The sequence below is a fragment of the Notolepis coatsorum genome (genome assembly GCF_963971535.1).
Source record: "Notolepis coatsorum genome assembly, chromosome: 15".
NCBI classification, from domain to species: Eukaryota; Metazoa; Chordata; class Actinopteri; order Aulopiformes; family Paralepididae; genus Notolepis; species Notolepis coatsorum.
The window spans coordinates 63,981,882-64,006,073 of NC_140179.1; the positions used below are offsets into that span (position 1 = coordinate 63,981,882).

Below are 24,192 nucleotides of genomic sequence, written 5' to 3' on the forward strand. Positions count from 1 at the left end.
CATTTCCCATAAAGTTGGTGTGTTCTTTTAACACTTTGAATGCCCATCACGAAATGTCTCTGGATATCAGCCCGCGGGTTGAATGCCCATCACGAGAATTCTCAGATTTTTTTTTAATTAGCGATCTGAATTAATATTTCATCAACCGAGTCTACCGTTGGTAATCCTGCCCAGATGTGAAAAAAGCGCCCCCTGTCGTCTCCCAGATGGTAATGCACCATTTTGGATTGGACTTGATGAAAATGGATGAGAAAAAATAACTCCGGAATCCACATTTTACTTCTCACGCATGTAACCTGAGCCGATCAGCTTCATTCTGGACTGATTGATTGATTGATTGATTGAAAACTTTATTAACAGATTGCAGAATGGGTACAATACAGTACAGCTCAATACACACAATTGTTAAGGGGATGCAGACCAGAGAAAGACTTTCGTCTTGTTTACATCAGGGTCCCCCATTTTCAATTCATCAGGACATATATGACATACATGACATACAGATAGTCAGTACTGCTACATCTATACATTTATGACATACCAGATTTGCAAATACAGTACTGTTTGTGATACAGAAGGAGTCAAGAAAAGGGAGTATATACATTTGACGTAGAAACTGTACATTGGAGGAGGTTGGGTGGGGGGGGTTGGGTACATTGGGATATTGACAACCATACTGGGTAATTTACATTGGAGGTGGTTGGGGGGGGGGGGGGGGGGGGCACACTGTATAAACAAGTACAACTGTACATTGAGGGGGGGGGGGGGGAGACACTGTACAAACAAACAAAATTGTACATTGGACTATTGACAAAACCATACTAGGTAAATGACTGTACATTGGAGGGGGTTGGGTTAGGATATTTACAGGGGCCAGTGTTGAATTGCAGTCTCCCGTAGGTGTCCCTTGAGAGAGGTTTTGAAAGTGGGTAGTGATCCACATTCCTTTACAGCTTTAGGTAGGGCGTTCCACATTGATGTGGCATAATTGCGAAACGTGTTTAGTCCCTTATTTGAGCCGAATCTGGGTTTAACATGATTTGTGGAGCTCCCTCTGGTGTTGTGATCGTGGTATTCACTGACCTTTGGGAAGTATTTTGACATGTACATGGGTACCTTGGTCGTGTAGTGTATCTTGTAGACCCTCAGCACAGCGTGTAATATGTGTTTTACAGTATACGCATGGGATCAATAAAAGGATTGATTTTTGGAATGGCGATCAGGAATTGGAATAATCCATTTGGATACCATCTGATCTCAGGTAAGGAATCTATTTGACCAGTCTTAGGATAATCAGACCCGTTTTCACGGAGATATAAGCTTTTCCCCTATAATGTGATATGGCTGTTTGACTGTAAGAGCGATCAGGAACTGAGATAATCGATTTTCAGCGCGCGGCACCAGCGTGCACACGTACACATATACTATCGATAATCTAGCGTTTATTTGAAAACAATTCATAAATAGGCAGAAAAATGACAACGTTCTAGAATATTACAGTACAGGGCGATTATCATGGAATCTTTTATTTTTCCGTGAAAATGAGGGCTTTTCAAAATGCTATAAAATGGAAATGAACCGATAAAAAAACAATCCGCTTCGACAATGTTGACTGGAAATGAGTCATTGATAATGCGACGGGCAGATTAGACACATAGCCATAATTTAAAACATAGATTAGGCGATATTAATGCTAACATTGAAGTGGATGGTGGGCATTCAAGCACTAAATGTGCGCCCCCTGCTGGGCACTGAAAGTGTTAAGGCAGAGTGACTGCGCCCCTCTATTGACGATGTATTCATCTGTCATTCGTTGCCATCAAAACTCTGGCAATTAGGCACTATGTAAATAATATGCTAATTAATGTTCAACTGTTATTCCAACCCAGTAGCCCCCTCCCCCCCAATCAGCTCTTCAACACAAACATTCATGCTGACTAAAATAATTCAACCATAATGTAAACAACATGGTAAATGTACACTTTTGAAGGACATGGGGGGCATTTTGACCTTCGATGTTGATCATAGAGTAACCCTCCGTACATCTATTTATGGAGATAACTATGGTAGATTTGTACTTTATGTACTTCGTCATTCACTCTGCTCCAGTGGGTCAAGGGTCATCCATAGTGAGCGGGAGCGTCTGCTGTAATGAGGCTCTAATGTAAAGAAAGCAGCTGCTTCCTGCTCCTCGTCTTCATCACACACGCGGAAGATAACGACACAGCTGGATATCAATATGTTCTCCCTGGAGTCTCATTTCATGGTGGGTGACCTTGATGATAAAAAGAAGACTACTGATGTATATTGTACTTTACAGTGCTGTGTTTTTGACTGAACGTGTTCACGACAGTTACTATATATATATATATACACACACACACACACACACACATATATACAGTACATAGTAAGTAATAGGAAGCTATTTGAATTCATCAAAATGTCCCAGAACCAACAATAAGAATGTTTTCATCCTGTAGTTGATTGACCGAAGCTTTTGATAACTGTAGGCTGTTTGTAAACACTGGAATAAAACAGATCTATATTTCAAAAGACGGATCCAAATGGCTTATTTTCCATCTACCGATCAAACACTTCAAAAGAATGTCTGTGAAAATACCCCAACAGATGGAGGCTTTAAACTTTTTTTTTTTTATAAAGCACTCTTTGTGCATCCCTCGGGCTTACCATGCTGTAATTTTCCCAGCATTATTTATGATCATACGCCAAGTCAAGATACAGTGAGGAAGCAGAGGTGGTTTATGTAATGTGACAGTTAATGTGGTGGGTTAATGTATGACACAGAGCATCTATTTACATAGTAAACATATTAATATTTATGAGGGCTTCGTTAAAGTCACAATCTTTTGTTTTTCTTCCCCTTCTTCTCATTATAGCGATTATGTGTAAAGTGCAAAGAATCCTGAAGACTATTACAGGAAGTTCAGAGGGGAAATAACCATTTCTGTCATTTAAACTTTGCACTGAAGAACCGTATCGGCACATTGTTGGACAACCCATGTGTTTGCAGTCGGTCAAGTCAATCCAAAACATGTGATTCATCACAGAAAAGTACTCGACCTCTATTTCTTTAACAACTAATGAACACAACTCCTACAGTACTAGCTTTAGATAATACTGTTTAAATACATACTGTAGTGCCTCTGAAAAACGTATTAGTTATAAGGTTCTTTGTCTGAGGTACTCAACTGTCGCAAAATGTAAAATAAGATGGATCTTTATTTATCCCTGTGGGGAAATTTGAGACACAGTTTAAATTAACCATCTTTTGTTAAACACCCAAGCTCTAGATTTCTAGAGCGAAGCTACGTCAGTCACTCTCCGTTAGCATCTTTCCATCCACTTTGCCTGCTTTCGCTCCGCCTCTCAATTTCACTTTGCTGTGTATTTCAACTTTTTGGTCGTATTTGGTGAAATTCTCATATCCCAACAGCTACCAATAATTCTTTTTTTGGGGGAAAAAATCCATTCTCTGAGACTGTCCCATGTTATCAGACATTCCAATATCAAGAACCAATCAGAATCAGTTGGCCTGCCAAGCGGTGTTCCTCGTTAAGTGGCCACACTGAAGAAACCCATCGGTAGTGTGATCGTAAAGGGTTAAGTTTCTGTAGTGTGGCAGTGAAAGGGTTAAGTTCGAGGGGATCCCCAGAAAAACATGATTTTTTTTAATTTCAGAGGTTAATGATATATATATATGTATAGAATATATGATATTCTGAGCACAACTTTCTCCACCGTTATCAACTCACCTACATTATAGACAATCATACAAATGACAAAATACTTAATCATTTGCTTATTTTTATTCAGCAGATTTTTAATACAATGACAAGGTCCATCATAAGGAAACAAATTCAAACACTGTTTCTGCTGTGACGTACAGAGACAGAGAGATAAGAGGAGATCGCAAAGAGACTAGATCATTACCATTAGAATGTAAACATTACAGACTGATAAGAGAGATGATGGATGCTTTTTATTTTTTTTGCTTTTTTTTTAATCTTTTTATATATCAAGGCGCCCATAATTTCTGGCCATAAAAGAGTGATATAGAGAGAAAGAAAAACCAACATAAACATTAGCGAGTGTCATCATCACACAGATATACATCCAAGACAAAAATAAACTTGTCCGTTTTGTTTGTTTTCCGTTCATTTCTTCTGCGTGGCTCTAAAATAATCTCCATTTACACTTTTCAACATATCCTCAACATTTACATGTCATTCATTAGGGAAGCATTTCATGTTTACAAAAAAAAAAAACACCCTTCTCCAAGCACCTTCCTGTACAACAAAAGAACACCAGGGACTGGCTGGATTACTGTAATTCAGATCGCAAAAGAACATGATTGGCTGAGAGGGGATCTTTATTGTGATATCAAACAGGAAGTCTGTTGAAAAGATAACATGGCAATTACACACAGATTGGCAATAGTGCAGGCTGCTTGATTACAAACTGGCAGTGGCTTGTGGGACCAGGAAGGACAGTCACTGTTGCATGATGGGAGTAGAGTGTTCAGCATTGCTAGCATGCTCTTTTTCAGAGTTAGAAGGACTGGCTGGGGGTGGGGGGGGGCACATTGGGACAGGACTGGATGAAATGTTGAAATATAAAGGAAGAGGAGCGGCTTGGTGTTTTGTTTAGTTTAGTATTCTGTCGTTCTTTCATCTTCGGTCAAATGCATCTCTCCATCTTTCATCACGTTGGTCTTTGGAATGGCGTCGGATGGTGTCGCTTTGTTTAGCGTCTGTAGCCAAACTCCTCTGCGTCGTCCGCACGGAAGTCTCCATAGCGCCAAATGTTGAGCTGATGGAGAGAGAGAGAGAGAGAGATAGAGAGAGAGAGAGAGGTTTTATTGGCAGCAATACACAAATAGCTATAACATGATGTCACATTCCCAATCGCTTTGAATGGGACGTCAATAACCTCTATAGCACATAACATGTTCAATGGTCGAGAGCGAGAGAGAGAGAAGAGAGAGGAGAGAGAGAAGAGAGGAGAGAGAGAAGAGAGGAGAGAGACAGAGAGAGAGAGAGGAGAGGAGATAGAGGAGAGAGACAGAGAGAGGAGAGAGACAGAGGAGAGAGAGAAGAGAGAGACAGAGAGAGAGCGATAGAGAGAGAGAGGAGAGGAGAGAGACAGAGAGAGGAGAGAGAGAGGAGATAGATAGAGAGAGGAGAGAGAGAGAAGAGAGGAGAGATAGAGAGAGGAGATAGAGAGGAGAGAGTGGTATCATAATTTAATCTCGTGGTTGTGCTCGGCCATGCAGGCTGGTGAGGCCTCTGTGAGACCTTCCCATCTCGCTCTCGTTCCATCACTCCTGCCTCGCTCTGCGGTGGGAGCCACCTCGTAAAGCAGCACATGCTCCCTGCACTCCGCTAAACGCTCCCTTCGTCACATTGGAGACGGGGAGGTGTGAGCGTGTAGGCATGTGGGGCGTGCATATACACATGTGTGTATGTATATAAGTGAGTATGTATCTATATATATATATATACACAGTATACACACAGCTGGTTTAGTTTTGATGTTCTGTCGTTGTGCAACCGTAACAATGTTTATGTGGAAACTGAGTATGTGTATATAATTATGTATGTGTAAGATAGACAGAGAGAGGGAGAGAGAGAGGAGACTCGTCTAGTTCTCATCAGCTTGTGTGTTCAGCTGTTAGCACCGTGATTCACAGCTAATTAGTGGCCGTGCTAATTAGAGCCAGTCGTTAGAGTGAACGCTGTCGCTGTGGCTCGTCCTTTCATCCCCTCCCTGGCTTTGTTGTCTCTCACTGTCTCTCTGAACACGGCGGCGGCGTCTCCCGGGCCTCGTTAGCGTCCGTCCCGCTGCCGATTGGGGCGATTGCTCGGGGGGCGTGCGGCGAAGTCATTGGATGATTCGTCGAGTTAAGTGAGAAGGGCTGTTTTCTGATTGGTTGGTTTGGTGACACGTGATGGCTATGATGATGGAACATACTGTGATCCACCTGCAACACAGTCGCTGGGCCACATAGCCGGGTCACAAGCACATCCCACCAGTATACGGTTGTGTTCTGAAGTAGGGATGGGCATTTTTAAGAAGAATCCAGATCGATTGATTGCATGCTATACTCGAGTGATCGTGTATTACTCGAAAAGGGGAAAAAAACTCAAATATAAAAATTTAAATTATTTTTATTTTTACTTACTTTTGTTCATTCACGTATATGTTTAAGGAAACCAACAAATGGTTATAATCGTATACATACATGTGAAACAAATATGTAAAAAAATATATATAATGATTCTTAAAAATTATTAATAATTTAAGATCGATTTTTCTCATAGCTACGAGTAATCGATTACTCACGCCCATCCCTATTCTGAATATGAATAGGACACACAGCGTCAAGAGATGCAATACCTGCGAGTCGCCACTAGGGCAGAGTGGCTAACTGTGTGAATGAATGAGCGTGCGAGTGAAATTGCCGGTGCATGAGGTAAATGGACTGCATTTATATAGCACTTTTATCCAAAGCACTTTACAACTTATGCCTCACATTCACCCATTCACTGGACACTGCATCGATTGGATTGGATAATGGGAAATCCATGAATCGTTGTGCCCCATATCATATCATCATTGATGTGTGGGGTGTTTTGGGGGGGGCTGACTGTTCCGGGGGGGTTCACATGCCTTCGAGCGACATTGTACTTTGGTACTTATTTTATGCCATTATTAAGTCTGCACGTTTACATTGCACTACTTTTATTGTTTTTTTATACCTATTCTTATGTCTGCAATTTATGCATTGTTTTATATTCTGTCAATCTGTGTGCTGATTTTATGCCTATGTTCATTTTATACTATATAGATAGTTATGAATATTTATTGTTATATTGTAGAAATGTGTGCATTGAAATGTCTAAAGTCTCGACGGCATTGAAAATGAGGGTGACCTCAATTGTCTTTTCAAGTATAAATAAAGGTTGATGATGATGATGATGATATAAGTCTCTGAAAGCATATCCTCTGTAAATTAAAAAGTTAACCTGATTGGATGTGAAATGGTGAGTCAGCAAAGGAGACTTCTGATTGGCCAGTTGGCTTAGAAAGGTTCCAACGCCTGTATTTTATTATATATCTGAAGAAGCTCTGATTGGGCCTGAGATATCTGGATGGCTGAAGGGTAGTCGTGTGTCCCCCTTCTCTCCCTCTCTGTTCCTCTTTTACTCTCCCTCTGCGGGTCTGCACAGACTGTGGGCATGCATCCATGCAGGACACTGACGACAGCCAATGAAATGTGTCAGAGAGAGAGAGAGCGAGAGAGAGATAGAGAGAGCGAACGAGAGAGAGAGACAGAGAGAGAGAGAGCGAGAGAGAGAGAGAAGAGATAAGATGAAGTCACTTACTCTGGCAGTCTTGGCAGACTCTTGACCATTCAGATACTCTGTCACCTAGGGGAGAGAGGGAGAGAGGGGGGAGGGAGAGAGAGAGACTTTAGTATCTGACAGAAGTGTATCACCTGACAGGTTTTAAAGGCTTAAGGTAAATCGATCATATATCCTTGCTCTGCCCTAGACGACACAAGTTGTCTGTTAATGCAGACATTTAGCAGTGAACTCATAATTTCACTTGTTTTTCCATAGGATGCTCCCACTCTGTCACACACACACACACACACACACACACACACACACACACACACACACACACACACACACACACACACACACACACACACACACACACACACACACACACACACACACACACACACACACCCACACCCCCCCCCCCCCACACACACACACACACACGCACACAGAGAGTGATATTTCACTGAGAGGGAAAGAGGGACACTGAGACAGGAAGATAAGAGGGAGCAGGGAGGGAGATGGGAGCAGAGAGGAGAAGAGGGAGGAGACAGGAGGAAGAGAGGAAGGAGGAGAAGAGGGAGACTGGAGAAGAAGAGACAGGAGGAGGAGAAGCAGGATGTAGGAGACAGGAGGAGGAGAAGAGAGGAGAAGAGAGAGGAGAAGAGAGGAGGAGAGGGAGGAGGAGAAGAGAGGAGAGGGAGGAGAAGAGAGAGGAGGAGAGAGAGGAGGAGAGGAGGATAGGGAGGAGGAGAGGGAGGAGAGGGAGGAGGAGAGGAGAGGGAGGAGGAGAAGAGAGGGAGGAGAGGGAGGAGGAGAAGAGAGGAGGAGAGGGAGGAGGAGAAGAGAGGAGGAGAGGAGAGGAGAGGAGGAGGAGAAGAGAGGAGGCAGCAGAGAAGAGGAAGCCAACATGCAACACTGGACATATTGGTTTCTGCAAGACCAGACATTTAGCCTCATTGACTGCACCAACGATGAGTCATAGAGAGAGAGAGAGAGAGAGAGAGAGAGAGAGAGACAGAGAGAGAGAGAGAGAGAGACACAGAGAGACAGAGAGAGAGAGAACGAGAGAGAGAGACAGAGAGAGAGAGAGAACGAGATAAAATGATAGAGTGAGAGAGAAGGAAGGAGAGGCGCAGATGAAATTAAATGAGGTTACACTGTGTGTGTGTGTGTGTGTGTGTGTGTGTGTGAGAGAGTGAGTGAAAAGGCAGTGGAATGTACTTTTTGTTGGGATTAGTCAGAGGGAGGGGGGTGGGGGGAGGGGGGTGGGGGGGTAGTCAAGCAACAGTATAGAGATGACTTGAATAAGTATGAAAGAGAGAGCAGTGTTAATTTTGGCAGCTATTTAAATTTTAGTTTTAGTCATGTGTCAAATGCTCCTTTTTTGTTTTCATCATATTTAGTCACCTTCATTTGGTCAGTTTTAGTCTCGATTTTGTCTTTTTTGTTTTAGTCTAGATTTAGTCGCAGAAAACGGATGACATTTTTGTCTAGTTTTCATTAATGAAAAAAAAAGGCATTTTATTCTCTTGTAATGCAATTCTATGTACCGCTACAGCCAGTCAAATTCACATTAATTTCTATTGGGATCATAGATTCATGTAGACGCCCCTCTCCCCACTCCCCCGATAACGTAATGAGTTAAAGATGTAAACAGTTAAAGACCCTCACCATTCTTAAAATAACAAAAACAGCAAAGTGAACCGAACGTTTCCAAAGCCCATGTGAAGCAGACATGACCCCTGGTTGTACAAAAATAATATATATACATATAGAGCATAGAAGTGCTCTACATATATACACCATAAGACATAATCAAACCAATAGTTTTAGTCTTAGTCAAATGCTCCTTTTTTGTTTATCATATTTAGTCACCTTCATTAATTTTTCATTTTAGTCTTAATCAGTTTTAGTCAACTACAGGTCTGAGCATTTTTGTCTTAGTCAGTTTTAGTCTAGATTTTGTCTTTTTTGTTTTAGTCTAGATTTAGTGGACCATATTTAGTCATCATTTTCATTGACAAAATTAACACTGAGAATTGAGGAGAAAGAGCGAGAATGGAAGAGAGACAATGCTCTCTAGCACTATATATAAAAACGTACACCATGGATCGGAGCTTATTAAATGAGCTCATCTGCATACACACACACACACACACACACCACACACCACAGAGCCAGATGCTGTAGCTGTTGTTTGGGCAGCGCGGTGTCATTGCCTAGCTAGCTGGTGCACAGAAGATGATATGATAGCCAGACTGAACACAGCACCAGAACCATAACAGCACTGCAGCTGGATCGTACAGCTGCCCTCTGTGTGTGCGTGTGTGTGTGTGTGTGTGTGTGTGCGTGTGTGTGTGTGTGTGTGTGTGTAAGCACGTGTGTGTGTGTGTGTCTGCGTGTGTGTTTGTAAAAGCTGGGGAAACTGCAGCGGTCGCACAAGCCATCCATCAAAGCCAAGTAAAGGAGATATTCTGGAAGGAGTTGGACATGGCATCTCAGTCCTATCAGACAGACAGACAGACCGTGTCACCGTCTGGAAGAACCCAACCAGAGATATTATACAGGATCCAGGAGGAAAGCCCTGAGGGGAGGAGAGACAGGAGACAGGAGAGGAGAGACAGGAGAGAGGGGAGGAGAGACAGGAGAGAGCCCTGAGGGGAGGAGAGACAGGAGAGAGGGGAGGAGAGACAGGAGAGAGCCCTGAGGGGAGGAGAGACAGGAGAGAGGGGAGGAGAGACAGGAGAGAGAGGAGAGACAGGAGAGAGGGGAGGAGAGACAGGAGAGAGAGGAGGAGAGACAGGAGAGAGCCCTGAGGGGAGGAGAGACAGGAGAGAGGGGAGGAGAGACAGGAGAGAGCCCTGAGGGGAGGAGAGACAGGAGAGAGGGGAGGAGAGACAGGAGAGAGGGGAGGAGAGACAGGATAGAGGGGAGGAGAGACAGGAGAGAGCCCTGAGGGGAGGAGAGACAGGAGAGAGGGGAGGAGAGACAGGAGAGAGCCCTGATGGGGAGGAGAGACAGGAGAGAGGGGAGGAGAGACAGGAGAGAGGGGAGGAGAGACAGGAGAGAGGGGAGGAGAGACAGGAGAGAGCCCTGAGGGGAGGAGAGACAGGATAGAGGGGAGGAGAGACAGGAGAGAGGGGAGGAGAGACAGGAGAGAGCCCTGAGGGGAGGAGAGACAGGAGAGAGGAGAGGAGAGACAGGAGAGAGGAGAGGAGAGACAGGAGAGAGGGGAGGAGAGACAGGAGAGAGCCCTGAGGGGAGGAGAGACAGGAGAGAGGGGGGGAGAGACAGGAGAGAGCCCTGAAGGGAGGAGAGACAGGAGAGAGGGGAGGAGAGACAGGAGAGAGCCCTGAGGGGAGGAGAGACAGGAGAGAGGGGAGGAGAGACAGGAGAGAGGGGAGGAGGGACAGGAGAGAGGGGAGGAGAGACAGGAGAGAGCCCTGAGGGGAGGAGAGACAGGAGAGAGGGGAGGAGAGACAGGAGAGACAGGAGAGAGGGGACGAGAGACAGGCGAGAGGGGAGGAGAGACAGGAGGGGAGGAGAGACAGGAGAGAGGGGAGGAGAGACAGGAGAGAGCCCTGAGGGGAGGAGAGACAGGAGAGAGGGGAGGAGAGACAGGAGAGAGGAGAGGAGAGACAGGAGAGAGCCCTGAGGGGAGGAGGAGGAGAGACAGGAGGAGACAGACAGACAGGAGGAAACAGACAGACAGGAGGAAACAGACAGACAGGAGGCGACAGACAGGAGGAGACAGACAGACCAGAGGAGACAGACAGACAGGAGGAAACAGACAGACAGGAGGAGACAGACAGACCAGAGGAGACAGACAGACAGGAGGAAACAGACAGACAGGAGGAGACAGACATGAGGAGACAGACAGACCAGAGGAGACAGACAGGAGGAGGAGACAGACAGACAGACAGGAGGAGACAGACAGACAGGAGGTTCCGCTCAGCAGACCCTCAACGCGTGAAGAGAAAGGGCCTTGTGGCACAACATAACGTCCGCTCACACTGCCACATTCACAACACTCACCAGTGCATAATGGATTCAGTGGGCGGGTTTGAATCTGCATTTATCTCACCAAATGGAGCAATCACCTGATAATTATTATGTGCGTACGATCATTTTGCCCTCTGTGCGATGTACTGATAATGCCTGAAAATGTGACAACTTGATAATTTTGTGACACTTAGTATTAGTAGTTACTAGTTAGTAGCAGTGCCTAAGGACTAGGGATGGGTATCGTTAGGATTTTATCGATACTACTACTCTTATCGATACTGCTTAATGGTTTGGTACTTTATCGATACTCTTATCGGTTCTTTTAGATTATTATTATTATTATTTTTTTTTTTAAATGTTTATACTGTAGTGACTGTACATAATTCACAAGGAACTCGTTGGGAATGGTAGTTCCCCCCGGACGATTTATAGGGTGGCACTTCCTGCCACCGGCATTCTTATTTTACTGTCGACACGACTACGTCGATTTGTTGTTACGCTGATGAATAAAGGAATTAGGTTTAACTTCGAGACACCGCCTCCGACTCCTTCTCAGCGCTACACTGGTGACCCCGACATTAGTCTCGAAGAAGTTTCCGAGACGGAGAATACGACGAACATGGCAAACAACGCTGGTTTTCTCAGACTGCCTGAGTTTTGGGAGCAGTCGGCGGCCGCGTGGTTCGCCCAGGCGGAGGCGCAATTCGCCCTACGGGGAATCGTGGATGACGCCGCTCGATACTTCCACGTCGTCTCGAGTCTGAACAACACTACGGCGGCGAGAACGGTAGGCTTCATTACCGCTCCGCCGGCCCGGGATAGATATGAGGCGTTTAAGACGCACCTACTCAGGATTTTTGAGTTGTCGCCGTCTGAGCGGGCCCGACGCTTGTTGGATATACGTGGCTTGGGAGACAGCAAGCCGTCGGCGCATATGGAGATGATGCTGAATCTACTGGGCGCCGAGCAGCCAAACTTTTTATTTAAAGAACTGTTCCTCAGACACATGCCGCCACGGGTACAGACGGCGCTGGCCAATACAAACATTGTGGATCCCCGTGCTCTGGCAGAGGAGGCAGATCGGTTCTACCTGGCCACGCAGCACTTAGCCCCAGAGGTGCTGGCCCCGACACGGGCGCACATGCCCAGAGGGGGAGGGGCGAAGATGGAGAGGGGCGCCGCGGCCGACGGCAATAATGACACAGGCCTGTGTTATTTCCATGCACGCTTCGGCGCGAAAGCAACAAAGTGCCGCCCGCCTTGTACTTTTGTCAGGGCGGGAAACGCCAACACCTGCGCCCAGTAGTGGCCGTGAGCGCAGGTACGTCGAACAGGCTACTCTTCATTAAGGACACACTCTCTGGTCGAGAATTCCTCTGCGACACCGGAGCACAGAGGAGCGTCCTACCGGCGACGGTGGAGGACACCGCCGGCGGGGGGGGGGGTCCGCGACTGACGACCGCCAACGGTAACCCGATCCGCACCTACGGCACGAGGACCGTGGAGTTGTGTTTCGGGGGACAGCGGTTCACGTGGGAGTTTGTCACGGCCGACGTCTCGTTCCCACTACTCGGGGCGGATTTCCTCTGCGCACATGGGCTCCTCGTGGACGTGAGGCACGGCCGCCTGGTAGACGCCCAGACGTACGCTTCCTTGACTTGTGTGCGCAATGAAGTGGTATACAGCGGGCTGGCCAGCTCGCTCGCAGAAGGTGACGTGTACCAACGCCTACTGCGGGAGTTTCCCGGCTTGACACAGCCTACGTTCTCGGCCGCGACCACCAAACACGGGGTCGAGCATCACATAGAGACTCAAGGAGCTCCCGTGTACGCTAGGGCCCGCCGGCTCAACCCTGACAGACTAGCAGTCGCTAGGTCAGAGTTCGCCAACATGGAGAAGTTGGGGATTGTCCGACGCTCGGACAGCCCCTGGGCCTCGCCGCTGCACATCGTGCCCAAACCGGACGGGGGATGGAGACCGTGCGGGGACTACAGACGCCTCAACGATGCTACCACGCCAGACCGCTACCCGGTCCCCCACATCCAGGACTTCTCAGGGCACCTGGCGGGTAAGCTGTTCTTTTCGAAAGTAGACCTGGTACGCGGTTACCACCAAGTGCCGGTACACCCCTTGGACGTCCCGAAGACGGCGGTGGTAACACCCTTCGGTCTATTTGAGTTCCTACGGATGCCGTTCGGACTGAAGAACGCGGCACAGTCTTTCCAGAGGCTAATGGACTCGACGCTCAGAGACATGCCGTTTATTTTTGTCTACCTGGACGACATCCTCGTCGCCAGCTCCTCGCCCAAAGAGCACCTGGAGCACCTACGATGCCTCTTTACGAGGCTGGGCCAAAACGGCCTAATCATCAACCCGGCTAAGTGTCAGTTCGGGTTGACCTCCATACGGTTCCTCGGACACCTCATCGACAGGAGGGGGGCCGCCCCCCTCCCGTCGAAAGTGGAGGCCGTTTCCGCTTTCCCACGACCCCCGACGGCCCGGGCGCTCAGGGAATTTCTCGGGATGGTGACGTTTTATCACCGGTTCATCCCCCGGGCGGCCCACACCATGCGGCCGCTTTACGAGGCGCTGAAGGACAAGTCCCCCAACCAGCCGGTCGACTGGACGGCCGAGAGGACGACAGCCTTCGCGGCCACCAAGGCGGCCCTGGCGGGTGCAGCCATGTTGGCTCACCCGTCACCGGGGGCCCCGGTCGCCATTACCACCGACGCGTCAGACTACGCGGTGGGCGCAGTGCATGAACAATACGTTGACGGCGCCTGGCAACCGCTGGCGTTTTTCAGCCGTCAACTGACCCCCAGGGAGCGCAAGTACAGCGCATTTGACAGAGAGCTCCTAGGTCTCTGGTTGGCGGTGCGCCATTTTCGTTTCATGCTGGAGGGCCGGGAGTTTACGGCCTTCGTCGACCACAAACCACTCACGTTCTCCATGTCCAAGGTGGCTGAACCGTGGTCCGCGCGACAACAGCGCCAACTCTCGTACAATTCCGAGTACACGACAGACATACGGCATATCGCCGGGAAAGCCAACGTGGTCGCAGACTGCCTATCCCGGGTCGTCATCGGAGCTGTGCAACTGGGCCTCGACTACGTCGCCATGGGCTCGGAACAGGCCTCCGACCACGACATCCAGGCCCTCAGGACAGCGGATACCAGTCTGCGCCTCAGAGACGTCGCGATTGGCGGCTCGGGCGCGTCCCTGCTCTGTGACCTCTCCACCGGGCAACCCCGGCCGCTGGTCCCTATAGGCTGGCGCAGGCGGGCTTTCGAGGCTGTGCACGACCTGTCTCACCCCGGTAGGAAGCCTTCGAGCAGGTTGGTGTCACAGAAGTTTGTGTGGCGAGGGCTCAAGAAAGACGTGATGGCCTGGGTCGACGCGTGTGTCCTGCCAACGGGCTAAAGTGCACCGACATACCAAGGCCCCGCTTGTGACATTCGTGGTTCCCGAGAGGAGATTCGACCACGTCAATGTTGACCTCGTGGGCCCGCTTCCTTCCTCTCACGGGTTTACCTACCTGTTCACTATGGTGGACAGGACCACCCGATGGCCGGAAGCCGTTCCCCTCGCCTCGACGTCTTCTTCCGACGTGGCCCGCGCCTTTATCAGCACGTGGATCGCACGTTTCGGGACCCCGTCGGACCTCTCCTCCGACCGGGGCTCGCAGTTCACCTCAGAGCTCTGGAACGCGGTCGCCAGCGGCCTGGGGGTTAAGCTGCACCGTACAACCGCGTACCACCCGCAGGCCAACGGGCTATGCGAACGTTTCCACCGGTCCATGAAGGCGGCGCTGCGCGCAGGCCTGACGGACGGCAACTGGGTGGATAAGCTGCCGTGGGTCATGCTCGGACTTAGGAGCGCCCCCAAGGAAGACCTGCAGGCCTCGTCCGCGGAACTGTTATACGGCCAGACATTGCGCGTCCCGGGGGATTTCATTCCGGACGCGACAACCCCTTGGTCCGCGGCCAGCCAGCGTTCCACCCTGCGAGAAGCGGCTCAGACCTTCGCCCCGATTCCCACGTCGCAGCATGGTACCCCCGTTTCCCGGGTGCCGCGCAGCCTGCACACGGCGGAGTATGTTTTTGTTCGCCACGATGCGCACCGTGGGCCCCTACGCCCCCCTTACGATGGCCCGTTTAGGGTCCTGCGACACGGTAACAAGGACCTCATGGTCGACATGGGCGGTAGGACAGAGACCGTGTCAATAGACAGGATCAAGCCCGCTCACGTAGACGTTTCACAGCCTTTGGAGTTGGCCCTTCCCCCCCGCAGGGGTCGTCCGCCGTTGCCCCGGGTGCCACCGCCCACAGAGCCACCGGCGGCCTCACCGATGCCAGCGCCCCCGGGTGTCGGTGAGGGTACGGGCGCTTGCGACGCTTTCCCCTCTCCGCCCCCGGTTTTCCGCGCTCGCCGAGGCCGTTTCGTGCCCCCGGGTGTCGTGGACGGCGCGGGCGCTTATGCCACTCCGCCCTCCCCGCCCCCGGCTTTCCGCACACGCAGAGGCCGGGCAATTGTTCCCCCACGCCGGGGGGATTTTGACTATGGGTGAATTCTGGGGGGGCTTGTGTAGTGACTGTACATAATTCACAAGGAACTCGTTGGGAATGGTAGTTCCCCCCGGACGATTTATAGGGTGGCACTTCCTGCCACCGGCATTCTTATTTTACTGTCGACACGACTACGTCGATTTGTTGTTACGCTGATGAATAAAGGAATTAGGTTTAACTTCGAGACACCGCCTCCGACTCCTTCTTCTCAGCGCTACAATACATTTATTATTTGAACGGCTTAAGGCTATATCTGTACTTGATGTTTGTTTGTTGTGTTGCATATTTGAAATAAACTTCAATCAAATCAAACCCCCCCTCTTAAAAACAAAAACAACCTAGCCATCTATAAAACATCATGCTAAAACTGTGAAACAAATGTCCTACTCCCCTAAAGAAAGAAATACATAGCAAACATGACAGTTATCCAATAGTGCTGCTGCTTTTTATTTAGTTAAAATCTTTTAGTTAATAAGACTAAAAGACTACAATATGACTACAACGATTTCATGACGGCTTCCTGTCCTTGCGTTTCCGGTTTCCGGTGCTATGCACGGAGATTTTTAACGCTACATTTTCAACAACAGATTGCTGCTAGTTGAACACTTCATGGAAACGGAGTAACGTTAACGTTATGTCGAGTTCATACGTGTAGTGTAGTATGAACTCAACATAACGTTAACATTACTCCGTGTCCACTGTTGCTGCCACCGTTGCATCGCAGATGGATGGTACACCAATTTAGTACCGGTTCCCATTTAGAAACGGGTTTCGGGGGGCATCCCTACTAAGGACAGAGTAATATTGGTTTCTACTGTACCCATCATTGTTTACGGGACACACATTTATATTAAACTACAATTTCCATATAGATGCGGAACAGTTTACAACTTATGACTCGCATACACTTATTTCCCTCAAAACACACTAATTTTACACACTAACATTTCCCATCTGGCAACGCTGCCAAATGAATTACCTTCAGAGGAAAGCCAAGACACAAGCTCTGATTCAAGTGCACCACACACACTGGGAGGACTGTATAGGCCTCAGTTTGAGCTGCGTTACCCCAGTGAGCTTCTGTTATGCCCCAGCGAGGGGGGGGGGGGCTTCCTGCTTCCCCCCCAGCCCCCCCACTGTTCCCTCTCAACTCTCACAGTGGAACAGAATAGTAAAATCAGCAAGCGGTTCAAACTGCATCCTGTTCCGGATGCTTCTTCCAGAGGCTGCCTCGGGGCTCCAGCGGAGTGGGAGAAAGCCTCATTCAGAACACAAACAAGAGAAGCCACAACTCATATATTTGGTGAAAGGAGACGTTTATTTTGTTTGTTGGGGTGTTGAAGCACGAGCGTTCGTGTAAAGGAGAGGCGAGAAGAGACGAGGACTGGAGAGAGGAAGGTGTGAGGGAACGACTGCTGGGCTAGTGATGAAGATGAAGATGAGGGAACGACTGTTGGGCTAGTGATGAAGATGAAAAGGAGGGAACGGCTGCTGGGCTAGTGATGAAGATGAGGGAACAACTGCTGGGCTAGTGATGAAGATGAATATGAGGGAACAACTGCTGGGCTAGTGATGAAGATGAAGATGCGGGAACGACTGCTGGGCTAGTGATGAAGATGAAGATGCGGGAACGACTGCTGGGCTAGTGATGAAGATGAAGATGAGGGAACGATTGCTGGGCTAGTGATGAAGATGAGGGAACGGCTGCTGGGCTAGTGATGAAGATGAAGATGAGGGAACAGCTGCTGGGCTAGTGATGAAGCTGAAGAGGAGGGAACACGTAAAGAAAACGCGTGAGGGAGGGATATGTAAAGAGAATCTATTAGTACATGAGGTGTTTCCCAATACGAGGCGGAAGAAGAGGAGGATGGAGAGAGAAGAAATAGTAATACCATAGGACTTTAGTCAATAGAACCGCTATTCCCGATTCAAATCTACAGTGTGGTTATTTGGATGGCAACACCTTTAAATGGCTGCCAGAGAATGCTTAAAATAACGTTGTCATGGAGATCGGTGTCCGTAGGTGCAGGAGACTGGGGGAGCGGATGTGTTACCATGGTAAAAGGAATGCAGTTAGAACCCGTCTGTGGCAGCTCAGCTGTGGTGAATATTCACATTGCACTGCCCACACATGGAGAAAAAAAGAAGAAAAAAACGTATCTCCACAATAACATCATTAATATTCTCTGGAAGCCTGGGTGCACCAAAGGCATTAGCAGTTATTTTTTTTTAAATAAAGGTGTAGTTTGATTGTGTTGCACATTCCGCTATCGTCTCTTCGAACACGGAGGACAAACGGGCATTCCAAACATCCCATGAAAGGCCTCCATCATGTCTTGCATCAGAAAGGAGCCCAAAGAACAGAAAAAGAAAAAGATTGCGTCTCTGGGTGAGACCAGAGCATGTAGTGCAGGTCTCTGGGTGAGACCAGAGCATGTAGTGCAGGTGTCTGGGTGAGACCAGAGCATGTAGTGCAGGTCTCTGGGTGAGACCAGAGCATGTAGTGCAGGTCTCTGGGTGAGACCAGAGCATGTAGTGCAGGTCTCTGGGTGAGACCAGAGCAGGTAGTGCAGCCACAAGAGAGTGCGACATCTTCACCAGCATGTCGACAGTCCCACCTCAGGAATCCCATTCTAATCAAGATCCAGTTGAGGGATTGTGAAGCAAAAGCAACTATGGATCAAATGAGTACTTTGCTGCATAACTCGTGTCCATCACCTAGTAATGGATTGGAGATTGAGTGAGGCGACAGTAGAGAGAGAGGGTGGTGGGTTGGGGGTTTGGAGGGAGACAGTAGAGAGAGAGGGTGGTGGGTTGGGGGTTTGGAGGGAGACAGCAGAGAGAGATGGTGGTTGGGGGTTTGGAGGGAGACCGCAGAGAGAGGGGGTGGTTGGGGGTTTGGGGGGGCGACAGCGTGGCAGAAGGGGGCGGGTGTCCGTCTGTATGACCCCACAGAGCCCCATATGCCGGGCAGATGCTATGCCATTCAGACTGTCGAACACTGGCTGCACTATGGCTGAGGGAATAAACTGTTTACTTAAAGATGTGGCACTGTGTGTGTGTGTGTGTGTGTGTGTGTGTGTGTGTGTGTGTGTGTGTGTGTGTGTGTGTGTGTGTCTATGTGTGTCTGTGTGTGCGTGTGTGTGTGTGTGTGTGTGTGTGTGTGTGTGTGTGTGTGTGTGTGTGTGTGTGTGTGTGTGTCTATGTATGTGTGTTTGATCAATTCACCTTCAATTCAAATTAATTCAGAAGCGGATTTTCTGTCAAATTCAACCACTGTTCCCCCTCCTACTGACAAGAACATGGGAATAAAGAATAAATGTTCCATCCTTAGCAAGTAAACAGCGATTTCTGTTCACATGTTGACTTGAAAGTGAACCGATCCCAGACTGTGTGTGTGTGTGTGTGTGTGTGTGTGTGTGTGTGTGTGTGTGTGTGTGTGTGTGTGTGTGTGTGTGTGTGTGTGTGTGTGTGTGTGTGTGTACACAGTATATGGTGTTTATCCCTTTGAAGTATAATCATGTTTACATGTCTGTTATGTTCTCCACAGACTCCCTGGAGTATGGACTTGTGTGAACGCTAGCCTTAAGATGGTTTTATCGACAGGTGGCGCATCCTGTCTGCTGTTCTGGCATTAGCGAGCGAGCGCGCGCGTGTGTGTGTGTGTGTGTGTGTGTGCGTGTGTGTGTGTGCGTGTGCACGTGGCTCGACAGGCTGGCGTTCTGTGCCCAGGTGGTGTTCTGGTGCGCAGTGTGAAAATAATGGATATGAGATGGAGCTAAGCTGCAGCTCTTTGACAGTGTGTGTGTGTGAGTGGTGTGTGTGTGAGTGGTGTGTGTGTGTGTGTGGTGTGTGTGTGTGTGTGTGTGTGTGTGGTTTCTGTGCCAACTCTCGTGCCCGTGCTATTGTCGTCGTTAAACCCCCCCCCACCCCAAAAAAAAAGACGGATGTGAAGGCGGTAAAAAGCCATTCCAGTCGACAGGGAACAACGGGGCTCATATAGGGAGGTGTAGTGGTTACTTCCTGGTATATAGGGAGGTGTAGTGGTTACTTCCTGGTATATAGGGAGGTGTAGTGGTTACTTCCTGGTCTATAGGGAGGTGTGCGTGATTACGAATCCTAGCCGCATTTCTCGGAGACGCTCTCTGATTGGCACTGACTGACGCTCTCTGATTGGCCACTGACGCGTTTTCCCAATCCGTGACGAGCTGTGTCTTTGCCCATTTCCAAGTCAAACAGCCTGCAAACTACCTGGCGTTCTATCGCCATGCTCCAAGACAAACTCTAACCTTAACCAACTTCGAAAGAGTGCCTAAGGGCCCGCGTCCACCTAGCGCATATTTCTCCGTGAAACATGCTGGGAGTGCGCCGGCAGAGCTGGCTTGAAGCGCATCTTGTAGATGACAGAAAGAAATCTACAGCCATGCCGCGGTTTTGCACATATTATAGCATATTTGAATAACTTTATTGTATATTAATTATATATATAGTTATTGCCTGACACCACAGTTCGCCCTTTGCTTTTTATTAGCTTTTTAGTAGTGTATTCGTGTAGTTATTATTATTAGTTTTGTCGCGAATCTCAATGGTCTGTGGGAGACAGCCAGACAGGCAGGCAGCTCCGGTGTCAGGTTACAAACAGAGTGGTAGATGAATGGCTGTGATTGGTTGTCTGAAAATGAGCTCCAGCGCATCGCTCTGAAAGTTCAGAAAGTTTCAACTTTCGGCCGCACAAAAAAGCTGAGAAAAGAAGCCGACGGCAGCGCACTTCCTAGAGGCGGCCGCATGCGGCCGCATGCGCTCCCTCCCCATTGGAATACATTGAAAACAGATGCATGCGGTCAGAAATATGCGCCAAGTGGACGCGGGCCCTAAGCTTAACCGTCGAAAGAACGTGCCGTCACGCTCTAAGATAAACTCTAACCTTAACCAACTTCGAAGAGTGCCTAAGCTTAACCAGTGTAGAAACAGGCGGCGGCCAATCAGAGAGCGTCTCCGAGAAATGCGGCTAGGTTTCGTAATCATGCGGGAGGTGTAGTGGTTACTTCCTAGTGTAGTGGTTACTTCCTGGTCTATAGGGAGGTGTAGTGGTTACTTCCTGGTCTATAGGGAGGTGTAGTGGTTACTTCCTGGTCTATAGGAGGTGTAGTGGTTACTTCCTGGTATATAGGGAGGTGTAGTGGTTACTTCCTGGTCTATAGGGAGGTGTAGTGGTTACTTCCGGGTCTATAGGGAGGTGTAGTGGTTACTTCCTGGTCTATAGGGAGGTGTAGTGGTTACTTCCTGGTCTATAGGGAGGTGTAGTGGTTACGTCATTGCTGTTTCCGGTCGATCCACCTCGCAAAATTGCGACGTATTTCCCCATTGCCCATTTCTAAATTGTCTCGTTTAAAACAAATAAAGCATGAACATTGGCACGGTGTACCTTTCTGTGTGTATTCATCCACAATCTACAGTTTAGTTCAACATGAAAATATTCACAATTAATCGTAAAATAATTACGTCAAATTTTGTTAGTGATAGAAGGGAACTCATTTTGTGCAAAAATGGAAAGCTTTCCAATGTTCATGAGGCAGAATTGTTACAATAGCCGATAATCCATTTTCCCAATGATAAATCCCTAAACGGGTGGACCTTGCGGGCGGTGCAGAGTGACGTCAGACTACACCTCCCTATTCCATCATCACTTCCTGCTGTGTCATTAACTGCAATGAGGATCTCTCACACACACACACAACCTCCAAGACCCCCCCCCCCCCCCATCTCTCTCACTCACTATCTCCACTCGTCCCATTGCTCGTTCTCCTGTACCTCTCTCCTTCTGTCTTCATGTCACAACATAACAACCTCTCCATGTCACAACATAACAACCTCTCCATGTCACAACATAACAACCTCTCCATGTCACAACATACCAACCGTCTCCATGTCCGTAAATCAGAGCCTTTTGTAGTGTAGTTGTGTTGTGTAGTGTTTTTTTTATTAAGGATCCCCATTAGCTGGTGCCATGGCTCCCAGCTAGTCTTCCTGGGGTCCACACAACACAATACATAAAACAGTTAATGCATAGATCAATACAAAAGATAAAAACAAGGATTTAGTATATAGCAAAATAAGATACTTTCACAGATGCTATAGATAGAAATAAAAAACAAAACAATTAACTAAAAACATACAATAAATATCCATTTTTAAAGATACAAAATGAGAACTTGTAGGATAATAGGCAAAAACCCATACACAAATGCAATACACATTAAGGCAACAACTGTAATTGAGATTTGAGTTTCTTTTTAAAAATCGATTTACTAAAAGTGTAGAGATAACTAGGTAGGTTGTTCCAGAGTGTTATGCACCTATAAATAAAAGACCGCTTTAAAGCATTGGTTCTAGGACGAGGGAGTACAAACTGACCATTTCTGGCCCCTCTTGTATTATGGTCTTGTATAGAGCTTCTGTAAACAGTGTGTGTAGTGTTGTGTAGTGTGTGTAGTGTAGTGTGTGTAGTGTAGTGTAGTGTAGTGTAGAATAGTGTAGTGTAGAGTAGTGTAGTGTGGTGTAGTAGTGTAGTGTAGTGTTGTGTAGTGTGTGTAGTGTAGAGTAGTGTAGAGTAGTGTAGAGTAGAGTAGTGTAGAGTAGGGTCGAGTAGAGTAGTGTAGAGTAGTGTAGTGTAGAGTAGTGTGTGTAGTGTAGAGTAGTGTAGAGTAGAGTAGAGTAGTGTAGAGTAGAGTAGAGTAGTGTAGAGTAGAGTAGTGTAGTGTAGTGTAGTGTAGAGTAGTGTAGAGTAGTGTAGTGTAGAGTAGTGTAGTGTAGTAGTGTAGTGTAGTGTAGAGTAGTGTAGTGTAGTAGTGTAGTGTAGTGTAGAGTAGTGTGTGTAGTGTAGAGTAGTATAGAGTAGAGTAGTGTAGAGTAGAGTAGAGTAGAGTAGTGTAGAGTAGTGTAGAGTAGAGTAGAGTAGTGTAGTGTAGTGTAGTGTAGTGTAGTGTAGAGTAGTGTAGTGTAGTGTAGTAGTGTAGTGTAGTGTAGTAGTGTAGTGTAGTGTAGTGTAGTGTAGTGTAGTGTAGAGTAGTGTAGTGTAGTGTAGAGTAGTGTGTGTAGTGTAGTGTAGTGTAGAGTAGTGTGTGTAGTGTAGTGTAGTGTAGAGTAGTGTGTGTAGTGTAGTGTAGTGTAGAGTAGTGTAGTAGTGTAGAGTAGTGTAGTGTAGAGTAGTGTAGTAGTGTAGTGTAGTGTAGTGTAGTGTAGTGTAGTGTAGTGTAGTGTAGAGTAGTGTGTGTAGTGTAGTGTAGAGTAGTGTGTGTAGTGTAGTGTAGTGTAGAGTAGTGTAGTGTAGAGTAGTGTAGAGTAGTGTAGAGTAGTGTAGAGTAGAGTAGTGTAGTGTAGAGTAGAGTAGTGTAGTGTAGTGTAGTGTAGTGTAGTGTAGAGTAGTGTAGTGTAGTGTAGAGTAGTGTAGAGTAGTGTAGTGTAGTGTAGTGTAGTGTAGTGTAGTGTAGTGTAGTGTAGTGTAGTGTAGTGTAGTGTAGAGTAGTGTAGTGGAGCTGTGGAAGTGATATGTGACTCAACACGCCACTCGCTGTATGAATAGATATGTGATTCAACACGCCACTCGCTGTATGAATAGATATGTGATTCAACACGCCACTCTCTGTATGAATAGATATGTGATTCAACACGCCACTCGCTGTATGAATAGATGTGATTCAACACGCCACTCTCTGTATGAATAGATATGTGATTCAACACGCCACTCGCTGTATGAATAGATATGTGCTTCAACACGCCACTCGCTGTATGAATAGATATGTGCTTCAACACGCCACTCGGTGTATGAATAGTGCATGGCGAGCGGTCTCGCTGAGTAGCCAGGGCCCGACGCGCTCGTCTCCCCAGACCTGTCAGCGAACGAGGCTCGCTTTGATTCTGTGGTTTTTGTCACAACCACAGCGGTCGAAACCAGGGGAGAGAGACCCTCGAGGGACTACCATTGAGAGAGTGTCTGAGTGTGTGTGTACAGTATGTGTGTGTGAAAGAGGAGAAGGCAGTGTGTCTGAGTGTGTGTGTACAGTATGTGTGTGTGTGCACAGTAGGGGTGTAACGGTACGTGTATTCATCCCGTGAATTTACGGTACGGCCGTCACGGTGCGGTATGCGCAGCCGTACAAAGAATACGTCTCATAATACCACTAGGTGAAAGTAGGGTTGCACATTTTACAATATGCTCTATGCTCAATATCTTTACTTTACACTGG

The 24,192-nt window shown here is 47.7% G+C and overlaps 1 protein-coding gene across 1 annotated transcript in view; it reads right to left on the minus strand.

The window, feature by feature from the left end:
* Positions 1-3,815: 3,815 nt before the first annotated feature.
* The window catches only part of snd1 (staphylococcal nuclease and tudor domain containing 1), a 447,837-nt gene continuing 427,460 nt past the window's right edge, over positions 3,816-24,192 (minus strand). The window contains 2 exon segments of the mRNA XM_084330125.1: positions 3,816-4,833; positions 7,410-7,454. Of these exon segments, the coding sequence (XP_084186251.1) occupies positions 4,768-4,833; positions 7,410-7,454 (111 nt within the window). The 3' untranslated portion in view covers positions 3,816-4,767.